This window comes from Arvicanthis niloticus, chromosome X, assembly GCF_011762505.2.
Source record: "Arvicanthis niloticus isolate mArvNil1 chromosome X, mArvNil1.pat.X, whole genome shotgun sequence".
NCBI classification, from domain to species: domain Eukaryota; kingdom Metazoa; phylum Chordata; class Mammalia; order Rodentia; family Muridae; genus Arvicanthis; species Arvicanthis niloticus.
Window position 1 is genome coordinate 114311601 of NC_047679.1, and position 13551 is coordinate 114325151.

The 13551-nt window shown below is 40.2% G+C and overlaps 1 protein-coding gene across 1 annotated transcript in view; it reads left to right on the forward strand.

The window, feature by feature from the left end:
* Adgrg4 (adhesion G protein-coupled receptor G4) overlaps window positions 1-13551 on the forward strand; it is an 84761-nt gene that overhangs the window by 15202 nt on the left and 56008 nt on the right. Inside the window, exons 2-4 of the mRNA XM_034486268.2 lie at window positions 1139-7075; window positions 11514-11608; window positions 13078-13142. Of these exons, the coding sequence (XP_034342159.1) occupies window positions 1139-7075; window positions 11514-11608; window positions 13078-13142 (6097 nt within the window). The remainder of the gene's footprint in view (window positions 1-1138; window positions 7076-11513; window positions 11609-13077; window positions 13143-13551) is intronic.

Here is a 13551-nt window from a genome sequence, read left to right on the forward strand (position 1 = left end):
AGAAATCATGCTAGAAAGCTTTCTGTTTTTCAAAGGACTTCTAATAGTATTCACCATACTTGTGAAGTTTAATTGACTTGAAGGGGAATATGAACTATGCTCATATGGTCTTCAAAGCACTTTCATATGGGGAAAACAGACACTATAATAGAGTGCTAGAAGTATTCAAGTTTGTATTTATTTTACCACAGCCTTTGAAAATCCTATTATATGTATTTATAATGCTCATACTACAGATTTACAACATATACAAGGATACATTGTCAATAAATATATATTCATATGCTCAACCATAAACTGTCAAGACTAACCTTGAGGTTCCAGAGATAAGACCATTTTTGATCTTCAGTGTTCAAATAACGATAAAAATTTGACCAAGGCAGCTGGTCATCAGAGTGTGAACCTGTAATCCCTTGAACCAGAAAGGTGAGGAATTGAGGTTGGTCTGGTCTACAAAGCAGGGCCCTACCTTGTGGGGAGAAAAGAAAAAAAAAGAGATTTAATCAACTCAAAATCAAAGCAACTATTTTTAAAATTGCTTTCTATGCACCAGATTTCACTAAGCTTGCTGGTTCCCAGGTAGAAACTCACCCAAGTCTCAGAGAAGTTTTATAAGGTGGGGTTATAATTTTTATACAACAAAGGAAGATGCTGACGCACAGAGAGGTAGACTAAGGCTGGAATAATGCAAGCTATGGAGTCAGCATCTAAAACTGCATCTGTGTGAATCTAATCCTGAGGTTTGAGGGAAGATTTTTAACTTCACAATTGAGTTTCAGTAATGGATGTGAACTAATCAAGCTATTGATTTCTTTTTCTATGAGTTTTGATAGGTACCTTTCCAAAGGTGAATCACCTCAATCAGTGTACAGTTTTGTTCAAGTGCCCATATCTTTTATGCAGATACTATGTAATAGATGTCATCCTACTAGTTATTTACTCAGGGTATTATGAAAATCAGATAGAGATTTACAAAGTAGAAAATCATCTTAAGAAAAATTAAGTAATCAAACAACATGATTATATCTGATGCCTACCTCTCTTTAAAATGAAAAGAAATTATAGAGCTCTTTCTTAAACAATTGTCCCTAATTTCCAAGGCTGAATCAAAAGTAACACATGCTTTCTGATTTTTCAGTTGTTTCTGAAAATATGACAACTCAAGAAACAAGTACAAATGTTTCACAGCAAATAGACCTAGCAACTTCTTCCCAAACTACTGGGCTCAACCCATACAAGACTGCACATTCATCCACAGTGTTGCCAGAAGGCATGCCTGTTTCTACAATCAACCATACAGGCATATCATATTCTAGTACAGTACCCTCACCTCTAGCAACAGTAAGTACATCCAAAGACTTAAAGACATCAACAACCAAGACAGCTACATTTTCAACAGATACCTTGCTTACTTCAACAGACATCCCCCTGCCTACCCAGAGGACACCTAATTATACTACTAACTCCACACATGTAACAGAACACTCATATTTAGAAAAAACAAGGACAACAAAAATGGTGGAAGCCATGGCTACTGAGATCTTTCATTCAACTGCAGCTACTGATTTAATTGACACATCTGTATTTACCAAGAATTATACTGTATCTGAAACTTCAACAACTAAATCCAAGTCAGCTGTTGGGAAGACAACTTTATTCTTGAATGAATCAACATCCATAGCTACAACACATTGTCCCAAACACAAATCCACAGATGTTGCTATACTCCATACCTCTAAATCTGGGCAAGATTTTCTTGTATCTTCAGCTGCCAGAACTGTGTCTTGGACCACATTAGAAGAGACTTCACCTATTACTACTGATGTTGGGATTTCATCAACCTCCCCACCAGAGTCTTTGCTCACCTCCACAGCTTCTCCTGTGAATGCTACATTTCCTGAAATTCAGGTGGCACCTACCTTGTCAACAACTGATGCAGAAATGCCATTCACAGTCCATTCAGTGTTGCCTATGGAGACCATACCTGCCCTAAGAACAGTGAAAACAGAGTCATTCTCTACAAATTTCCAAGATGTCTCTTCACCCAGCATGGAGGGTGCTATATCTGCCTTCATGCCTAAGGAAACCTCTTTCATGGCCCTTTCTTCCATTACCTCCTCTCCAATCACCGGAACTCAAGATAAACAGATAGCTACTGATGCTGAGAGTACACATCCAACCATAACCCCCAGAACCAAACTTGTCCCTGCATTGGCTGAAGCTTCACTCTTCCCTACCATGGAAGGGCTAGTATACACCCTTGATACACCCACAACTGATGAGCCCATACTTACTTTGATTTCTACTAAATCACCTCCTACATACAATGCATCTGAATCAGGTCTTGCATCTTTAACAATTAAAAGTGACTATCAGTTTTTCACCAATGAGACATCTTGGACTTCTAAGTCAGGTCACTCCCTGTTGACCTCTATAAATATAACTACCATACCCACATTCATGCCTAATGAAACTCTCACATTATCACTCCAAGGTAACACCACTAATATACATCATTCATCCATGTCTACTAACATCACACCAAGTGGAGCATTCACAGAGAGCAAGGCGACTACCAGCTCTGATGCTACTACAGCCAGTTATACAACAGCTCTATTCAAACCAACATCACAGTGGCTTAGTAATTTCACAAGTGTTTCTGGAATCACATCTATAGCCAGCCAGCCTGAGTCTAAACTTACCACCTTACTATTGAAAAACAACTCTATGCCGACAGTAGCTGTAAATGAACTTCCCTCAATACCAAGGGAGACTCCATCAGTGGATACATCTACCCTCACTGACATTAAACCAAATTTTTCTACTGAGAAGAACATTTCTGAGACAATACAAATAGAAACAAATGGTGTGAGTACCCTTGGTGATACTATGGCCCCTCTGCCCATTTCTGCAACAACACAGAGAGTCTATACCACTGTGACAAAAGAAACCACTTCCGGTCATCCTAAGGTAAAGTCAACTATCGCAGCAGTAGCTGAGGCTTCTCCATTTTCAGCAATGCTGGAGGCAGAAGCGACAGATGAATCAGCACAAATGGTGACAGCTTTTGTCACTGTTTCCCCCTTCGCAGATATAGAAAACTTGACTACTGCATTGAATAATGAGACTGCAACTGCTGAGGTGGGAGTCAGTTGGCTTTCAACAAAATTGAAGGAAAGCACATCTGAGAGTTCACACAATGGAACCACGGAAAGCTTTAACTCGACCCACACCTACACAGTAGATTGGACTTCAGAGACATCCAAGGGGAACTCAGCTTTATCACCCAATTCTTCGAGCACCCAGGCACTACCTGAACTTCTGAGTTCTTCAACAACAAAGACATTGGGATTCACTTCCTCCACTAATCCTTCACAGAGGACAGCTGCATCTTTGTCTGCTGGTGTCTTCATTCCACAGACTGACACTACTCATTCCTCAGTAACCCCTCAACCTATTACACACACGTTTTCACTGCTAGTTAATATCTCTGCTGTCACCTCTCCTGCCACCACTAAGGTGTTTTTTGATGAGACTAAGGTGACCCTGTCTCAGCCTTCTACAGTGGACAGGGATTTCACTACATCCGTGCCATTGGTTGGTTTAACTCTACCAACAGTGACAATGACCACAGAGTTGGTGCCAGTGAATCCAACAGCTTCCACAATCAGTGATTCCATGTCTACCCAAAGAGACTTACTTCATACCACTTCCGAGGTCACAGCAATCTCTTCCATAACAGCACTAATGGCAGGTTCTTCTATGAGAGAGACTTTGGTATCCTCACTGAGACCTCCCATTCCTGTGGTAACTGAGGTTCTAAGTACCATTCCCTCCAGCTCAGCTGACTTAGTAAGTCCATCCATACACACTCTTGTCTGCTCAAGGCCTTCCCCTAATAACATTACTATTGTATCCTCTACTTATGTTAGCTCAACTGCATCTACATCAGTAACAACACCATCTGCATCTCAAGCTGAGACTTCAACTTATGGTTTTAGCTTTCCGTATGCTTTTAGTAGTGATGGAGATGTCAGTATGTCTTCTGAACCCACAGAAATCTCTGCTGGTGGTGAGGCCATGCCCCCCAACACCTTTGCCAATAAATTTAGTACCTCACTAGATCTTGAATCTACCACATATTTTGTAAATACTCCAGTCTCTACACAGTCAGTGTTTGACACCTCTATGGTATCCTCTGACAAAGAACAGACCAATTTCTCCATGGAGAAAACCCCCAGAACTACAGGCGTGGCAGAGATTTCTCCATCCAGAAATTCCTTTATTTTGGACTCCCAGAGCACTTTCCCTTGGGAAAAGACAGACACAGAACTTTCTGAGACCACAGAAATCTCCAGCCACCAAACCCATTTGCCTTCAGAGATTCTACCTGCTTATCCATCTTCTGGGAATTTAACGACATCTTCTACTTCTGGGAGCACACAGTCTGCCCACATCTTGACCTCAAGCACCATAATAGGTGTTCATGTTTCAGAAGGGTCTACTAGTCTTGAGAAAACGGCGCTCCCTTCACAAATTCAGACAATAACAAAATCTTTGTCTCATGACAAAGAAAGGACAAGTACCCTTTCAGAATATCCTACCAGGACTGCAGAAAAGATCTTGAGTTTTTCTCCAGTGACTCATCAAGTCACAGGTCACTTAGCTACTTCATTTGTAGACACTTCCAGGACAACTAGAATATCACATCCTGTGGTCATCAACACAACTCTTTCACACCCACTTTCACTTAAGACACAACCTGAAGCAACACAGATTGCTTCATCCACTTCTGGAAGCACAGGGAATTTCCCTAAGTCCTTCTCTCCTTTCACAATTGGCCTCCTGAGCACCAATTTTACAACAGTCACTCCTGATGGGAGCACTACAGTCTTTTCTGTTTCAAATGAACCAACAAACTATCCTAAGGAGACTTCTATGGAGGCGTCCACTCCTATTTACCAAAGTGCTTCATTGTCCCCCAGTGTCACTGCTTTCACCTCTAAAAAAGTTTCTGACACCCCTACAATGCTAATGACTAAGTCTTCTAGAACAATACACTCAGGCAATTTGAAAAGTGTCTCTATAGGTACCTTTGGACTTAAGTCTGAGAAGTCTTCAATGCCAGTTAACAACTCTGATTTCTCAACTACAGTGCTTTATTCTGACACTTTCACAAGACTTGGGGTAGCCTTTACTTCATTTTCTTCACCTCCCCCTAAGACTACTAAAACTACCCAAGCATCAACATTGGACATCACACCGGTGGCACATTCCGGGCCTACTTCAAAAAGCACAGTAGTTTCCTCTACTTCCTCAAATTCTTTAGTGGTAGAGGTACCACTCAACTACACAACTGCACATGTTTTCTCTCCAACACACAGAGAATTTTTACCTATGAAAACGATTCCAACCATTAGTATGCCTGGGATAGAGACTTCAGTTATAGGTGCCACTCCCTCCTCTCTGCCCAGTTCTAAAAATACTGAAGCTGTTTCCTCCATTCCAAAGACCATGTTTTCAATGTTACTTTCAACAACTCAACAACCATCACAAGAAAATGAGGCTCCCACACTGGACACATTACCTGGGATCACTGTGAGCAGTGGTGGGGTGACAGAGCTCATTAATGCCCATTCTAGAGCCACTGTCCCTGCAAGTGGGCTTTCTTCTACCCTTTCAGATAGTTTTTATACTTCCTCGAATACTCAAGTTTTCCCGTCTTCAATTAACTTTAAAGGGACCCCTAGACCTACAGAAAGTGTAAAACCCACACTGACACACCTTTCCCTGGATACCAGAAAGATGGACATTTTGACGAGTGAACTAACAAAGAGCAGTCCATGTGTGACTGCTCCTGTTTTATACCCTTCATGGACTCAGACCAGTACAGCTCCACCTTCTTTGACATCACATCTTTACTCACCAAGTACCAAGGCCAAGTTTCCACTTGCATCTCAAATGGCTGACTATACAGTATGGACTACAAGAATCACACCTAGTGTTACCCAGGCTTTGCTTACAACGTCTAGAAACACACCCAGAGTTGAAGACTCTCATTTTCCAGTTTTCACAACAAAGGTAATGACACCCAAAAGAATGGAAACAGATACTCTGCACTTTCTCCCTGGGACACTGTCAACATCTAAACCATCTCAGATTGGTCTAGTCTCTAGGGATGTTACAATGATGCCATCGATTTTCACATCAGAAAGCCTTCCTACTTTTAGGATTTCTGAGAGTACTTCATTGTCAAGATCTTCCACATTTCTTCCTATCACTTTGGCTGCCATTCTGCACACATCTGAGAAAACAGCCATGCCTGTAACCCCTGGAACCACACTCTCATCAAATCCTTCTGTAATTTCCAGGGCTACCTATCCCACTTGGAGCTTATCTAGTCTCCCTTCAAACTCTCGGACATCTGTATCTACTCCTTCTCAGCTTTTAACTTCATCTTCAGGAGAAATGTCAGAATCTACTTTTCCAGCTTCTGACATGATGACAACATACCCTAACTTTACAATGGCACCTCTTTCTGATGGAAGTGTCATGCCTACCCGAACCACTTCTGCAACTACACTGGGCATCATCACTGCTGACTCTTTGACATCTCTGCCCATATCTGCAAAAGACAAAGATGAGAGTCCACATACTTCTACATTCCTTGAATCATCCCCCAGAACTACTGTGGCTGACAACTCCATGGCTAAGTCTGAACCTATGACCTTTAGTAGAATGAGTATATCACCTTCTATAAAAAGCCATGACCAATCTATTGGTTCTCTGACTGCATCTACTCCTACAAATACATCTGTGTGGAGTAAAGTCCCAGCTATATCAGAATCTTTAATTCCTTCTAAATCCACCCTGGACTCTGTTATGAGTATAACCACTACTACCCCCACAGCTATAGGAGCCTCATTTCCCCTGATGTATACTGAAATGACACATTCTTCTACAGCAACTGGGTTTTCACTAGTCTCTTCATCTTTTGAGACAAAGTGGATGGACTCCATATTTTCCTCTCTATTTACACAAGCATCTACTTCACCAATTGCCACAGTGTCTGCAGGTATTTTGTTTCATATATCCTTAACAAAGTGCATGAACAATGGGCCATGGATTCTCCAAGTTCTGTGAAGGCAGAAAAGAGGTGGAAGGGTGTATGTGTTTCTAATCTCCCTAAGAGCATTGGTACACAAGTACCTGGTCTAGCACAGAACTCTCTAGCTAAATTTCTTGTCTTTATTGAAATATATTACAGATGGCTCTTTTCACTCAGTATGTAAATTTGAAGCTTTGCTTACAGTTATTTGGTTCTTGATGTGTGACTTTGCCCATGTGAACACAGACACTCATCTTTACCCTGTAAAAGAATCATACTGGGGGTGGGAAGCCTGGCAAGATGGCTCAGTTGTTACAAGAACTGTCTGCTCTTCCAGAGGACCTTGGTTCAATTCCCAGTCCCCACACGGAGGCTCAAGCCCCCATGGAACTACAGTTTTAGGAGATTTTACCATTCCAGGAGATTTGATGTACTCTTCTGAAATCCTCAGGGACCAGGCATGAACAAGGTGCACAGATATACATGTATACAAAACACCCATATGTATAATAAATAAATAAATAAACAAATAAATAAATAGTCATAGGCCATTAGGTCTGATGGTGCTTACCACACAACAGAACACAGACACAGATAAACAGACACAGATACACAGACACACAGATACACACACACACACACACACACACACACACACACACACCCCAAACCCCAAAACAACCACACACACAACTGTACCTTGTATTTTGAATTTCTCTGTGCAGGTCTGAGCCCTCTCTAATTTCTACATCTAGCTGGCTAGAAATGGTTTTCCATAGTTAGGGAATATTCAGCTTCCATGTTGTTCAAATATTGAACAGTTCTGCAACTTCTGTTTAATTTACATCATTTTTATATTGTTTTATATGTATATTTTGCTTACATGTATGTATTTTTGACACATGAATGCCAAGTGCCCAAAGAGGCCAGAAAAAGGTATTAGATCCCTTGGAAATAGGGGTTTGTGAGCCATCATGTGGGTGCTAGAAACTGGACCCAGGTCCTCTGCAAAAGTAACAAATGTCCTTAATTGCTGAATCATTTCTCCAGTTCTGTATGTATGTATGTATGTATGTATGTATGTATGTATGTATGTATCTATCTATCTATCTATCTATCTATCTATCTATCTATCTATCTATGTGTGTGGGCATGTGCATATCACTGTGTGGCTGTGGAGGAAGAAGAACAACTTGTAGAAGTCATGTCTGCTTTTTTTTTTTTTTTTGGCTTCAGTGTAACTGGTATCTCTTGATTCTTTGGACTTTGAATGCATTTTATATCACAATAACCTAACCACTAACAGTCTCTCCTTGTTAGAGCACTCAAACAGTTATGTCAGAAAGACCTTCCACACCAGTATGGAAGAGTGAGACAATATGGTTTCAATACAGGGTTAGCATTCTCAGAGTTACATGCATACAAGGTAGCATAAGATTGACTATCAAATCTGGAAATAATTTTACATACAGTTTTAGAAAAAAATAGGAGACAGAACAATTTACAGCTTCTTCTGTGTTCCTAAGAGACAAGAAGAGGCACATTGTGACTATTAAAGTATACCTTATAAGAGACTGGAATTCCCCTGAGCGAATTCCAGAGGTAAGTATTCTTGGTTCCAAGGGTCAGAGGCCCAAGAGCTTGAATTGTAAGATCAAAAGGTCAAGACATTTGATAGGCCTATTAATTCTTATGATATCTAAAGGTAAAATCTAGCTCTAACACTTTTGGTGTACACCTGAAGGAAATTAGTCAGCACATCACAGACATACCTACAGACCTATGTTTCTTGCTGCAGTATTTATGAGAGTTTTTGGGGTTTTTGGGGTTTTATGGGGTTTTTGGAAGATTACTTTCTTGCTTTTTCTAGGTTGAAGTTTCCCTCCTTGTGTTGGAGTTTTCCACCAATTATTCTTTGAAGTGCTGGATTTGTGTTGAGATACTGTGTAAATTTGGATTTGTCATGGAATATTTTGTTTTCTCCATCAATAATGATTGAGAGTTTTGCTGGGTATAGTAGTCTGGGCTGGCATTTGTGTTCTCTTAGGGTCTGTATGATATCGGTCCAGAATCTTCTGGCTTTTATGGTCTCTGGTGAGAAATCTGGTGTAATTCTTATAGGTCTGCCTTTATATGTTACTTTGCCTTTTTCCCCTACTGCTTTTAGTATTTTTTCTTTGTTTTGTACATTTGATGTTTTGACTATTATATGGCGGGAAGTATTTCTTTTCTGGTCTAAACTATTTGGAGTTCTGTAAGCTTCTTGTATATTTATGGACATCTCTTTCTTTAGGTTAGGGAAGTTTTCCTCTATAATTTTGTTGAGGATATTTACTGGTCCTTTAAGTTGGGTGTCTTCCCCCTCATCTATACCTATTATCCTTAGGTTTGGCCTTCTCATTGTGTCTTGGATTTCTTGTATATTTTGGGTTAGTAGCTTTTTGTATTTTGCACTTTCTTTGACAGTTGTGTCAATGTTTTCCATGGTATCTTCTGCACATGAGATTCTCTCTTCCATCTCTTGTATTCTGTTGGTGATACTTGTGTCTATGACTCCTGATCTTTTTTTTTAGGTTTTCTATCTCCAGGGTATTGTCCCTTTGTGATTTCTTTATTGTTTTTACTTCCATTTTTAGATCCTGCATGGTTCTGTTTAATTCCTTTTCCCATTTGGTTGCATTTTCTTGCAATTCCTTAAGGGATTTTTGTGTTTCCTCTTTAAGGGTTTCTATCTGTCTACCAGTGCTCTCCTTAAGTTCTTTGAGAGTGTTATTTATCTCTTTCTTAAAGCCCTCTATCATCATCATGAGAAGTGATTTTAATTCTGATTCCTGCTTTTCTGGTGTGATGGGGTGTTCAGGGCTTGCTCTGATGGGAGAGCTGGGTTCTGATGATGCCATGTAACTTTGGTTTCTGTTGCTTACGTTCTTGCTCTTGCCTTTTGCCATCTGGTTAACTCTAGTGCTGCCTATACTTGCTGTCTCTGACTGAAGCCTGTCTTTCTAGTTATCTAGCTTGTGTCTGATCTCCTAGGGGTCCAGATGTCTCTGTGATCTTTTCCAGCTGCACTGATTACAGTGGTACCTCTAGGATGCCTCAGGATATGGTGCCTCCAAGGTAGTAGTCCAGCTAGGTGTCTGCTGTTCTGGGTGCAGTGTCTCCTCTAGAATATCTCAGGATATGTTGTCTGAAGCTCTGAGTTCATTTGTTCCTCTGTGGCTCCGGATTGAGTGGACCTTCCAGTATGTCTCAGGTGGAATCCAGGGTCCACACAACAGAAGACCTGGCAGAGGTCTGATCCAGGCCTCAGATCTGAGAACTAGTTTCTAAGACACTGTCCAAGTTAGAGCGCCTGGGATCCCTGCTTCCTCTGGGTTCTTGGAGGTTGGGGGCAGAGCTGCCACCCAAGATCTGCTCAGTGCTCTGGCCCAGACCGGAAGGGACCAGTGTTCCGGGCCAGGAGTGACTTCCTGGGTCCTTTTGGTTCCCAGTTACTCCCTGTTTAGGGCAGGCCCTGATATCTGCTTACCTAAGATACTGCCTGAGTTAGAGCGCCTGGGATCCCTGCTTCCTCTGGGTTCTTGGAGGTTGGGGACAGAGCTGCCACCCAAGATCTGCTCAGTGCTCTGGCCCAGACAGGAAGGCTCATGTCTTCTTTCTAGCACCTGGGTCCCAAGAATTAAACTCAGCTCATTGGGCTTGGTAGCAAGTGCTTGTATTTGCTGAGCAGTTTCCTTGGCTTGGGTCTGTAACTTTTAAGATTCAAAATAAAGCTATAACAGGACAAGATCAAGAGAAACATAAAGAGAGAAAACTCTAAAGGGGGAAGGAAGGCAATGGGGAGACAATTACTATTTTTTTTTTTTTAAGATAAATTAGCTTAAGACGTATAGCATTTACTGTGGCTGTTGAATGAGCTGGAAGCCAGTTGGTGAATGAAAGAGAATTTAGGGTGTTTGCCACAAGTCTATCAACTGTGTAGAAACACAGGGAAATGGACAGGTAATCAAAGCAAAAATGGGATGATAGCATCTTGCATGTTTTTCTCTTGGTTATGTAGCTAAAATGGCCGATTCTTGATATTAAAGTAAGCAAAATTTAGGAATAAAAACGTTGTTTTGTTTGCTCTACAGTGGTTAATTGCCAGAAGTCAGATTTCTTTCTTTTTTTCATTGTTTTCTTTTTCTATTCTTTTTTTTGTGTGTGTGTGTGATGGGGTTTCTTTTTGTACCCTGGAATGTCCTAGAACTAGCTCTGTAGACCACGCTGGCCTTGAACTCACAGAGATCCACCTGCCCCTGCTTCCTGAGTGATAGGACTAAAAGTGTATGCTACCACTGCCTGGCAAGAAGTCAGAATTCTTGATGTAAATAACTAAAAATAACCTGTTTATTTTTAATTACAGTTTCCTTCTACAATATCAAAATGAGTTTCTCTGTCTTTGATGAAGAGCCAAGGGTCCTTATTACCACGGTTATACATGAACTTACAAAAGATTGGGTAAAATGCTTTTTAAAATTCTTATGGTGCTTGTTAAATACATGGGACAGAGACTAGATAGATTGAAAGTAGATTCCCTTTTCTACTGATAATCTATTTCATAGATAATCAGTTTAGATTGTTTTTACTGCAAATGTACTTACTCTATAGGCAATACTTTGAAGATATCTGCAATCATCTCTTTCATGGTAGCAGTGTTGAAAGCTTTTATGAGATGTTATTTTCATTTGTTGAGATCAGTACGTTTTCCTCCATGGACACAGATTCTGAGTCATTGCTAAATTTTTCTAGTTGGGGAAAACAGAGCAGTGATAACATGCTCTTAATAAGTTGAGGTATATACTTTGTGAGATTTTTCTACACAGTCATAGATGAGTGTTATTCAATTCTGGGGAGCACACCCAGATCTTTGTACAGATTATGCAACCATCTTACATAATAAACGACTACCATGAACACTTTACTAAGTATCATTGATTATATTATATTATTATATATGTGGTTGGGGATATAGCACTACCACATACAGTTGAACAGTAACATGAGATTTTACTATATGTCTCTAACAGAAACTTTCATTTCATTTTCAAATCCAGATGTGTATTGGTAGGCATTTAGGTTTTTTTTTTTTCTGTTTTTATTTCTCTATTTTAAATAGTTTCAAAATAGCATTCTTCCAATTATTTTAGAGAATCTTGAACTTTTTTTAATAGGATTCATTTTCAAATTTTAAATCATTGGCTCAAAAGTCATGAACATTTTTACATTTTAAAAATTATTACAAAATGGTCTTCAGATAAGTAACAATACCAATATGCACCTTGGGCCCAGCAGTGACTGAACAGACTGGTTTTCCTTCTCTCCATTATGTTCAAGTGTGTATGACCAATGCGAAATGCTTGAAAATAAGCACGTGTTTCAACGTGTTTGGGTTGCCTGACAAAGATACACCAACTCGGTGACTTTAAAATAGCTATTTGTTATCTCACAGTTCTAGGTGGGAGACAGATTTGGGAGAAGGAGTAAGGGTGGTGTAGGAGTGGGGGGGGGTTGTAGAAGTTGAAGAGAAAAGGGCCATAAGGGTTGGATTTTGGTGAGATTTTGTTCTTTGGCCTTCTTGCTGTGCCTTCAAATGGTATTTCTTCTGTGCACATGCTTTCTCTTTGTCCTCTTATAAGGATAATAGTGCATGCTGGATTTGTGATCTCTACCTTTAACTTTAATGGCTTTATACACAAGTATGACCAGATTGCAGGTTAGGGCTTCCATATTTGAAGTGAGGTTGGAGGCCAGTTTAGCTCCTAACATTGTGAATAAATGGGAACTGAAAACGTGGAGTAGGTGTGGAAAGGCTGGGCTCACTGCCATGACAACTGCAGCTCACATTGTCCTATGACGTCACTGGGTAAAAGCAGAAGAGTGGCCGCAGAAACACTGACCATCAGTTTTCTTTTTTTTTTCTTTTACAGTTGAACTCTATGTTTCACAACAGTGAATTTTCTCTTGCTAACCTGGCTATTCAAATTAAAAGCAGGTGTGTAAATGACATCTTCTGTGAGTTGAAGGGAAATTGAGGAAGCACCTGGGTCTGTGAGTTTCCCTTGTTGATATGTGGGAATAAAGAACATATTTATCTCGGTGTAGGCTCTAAAACCAATGGAAGAACACAACAGAACCAGAAAAAAAAACCCCAACTTGAGACAAAAACAGAGGAAACAGGGAAACTGGGGACCCATTTTGCAACATTCCACTCTCAATATAACAAATCCAGTTTTGAGAAAGTGGCAATTCTCTTTTTTTTTTCATTTTTTTATTGGATATTTTATTTACACTTCAGATGCCATCCCCTTTCCCCATTTCCCCCCCTTAAAAACCCCTATCCCATGCCCCCTTTTCCATTTTGCACTTATACATTTTTTTTAAAAATGTTAATCAAAGGCTTT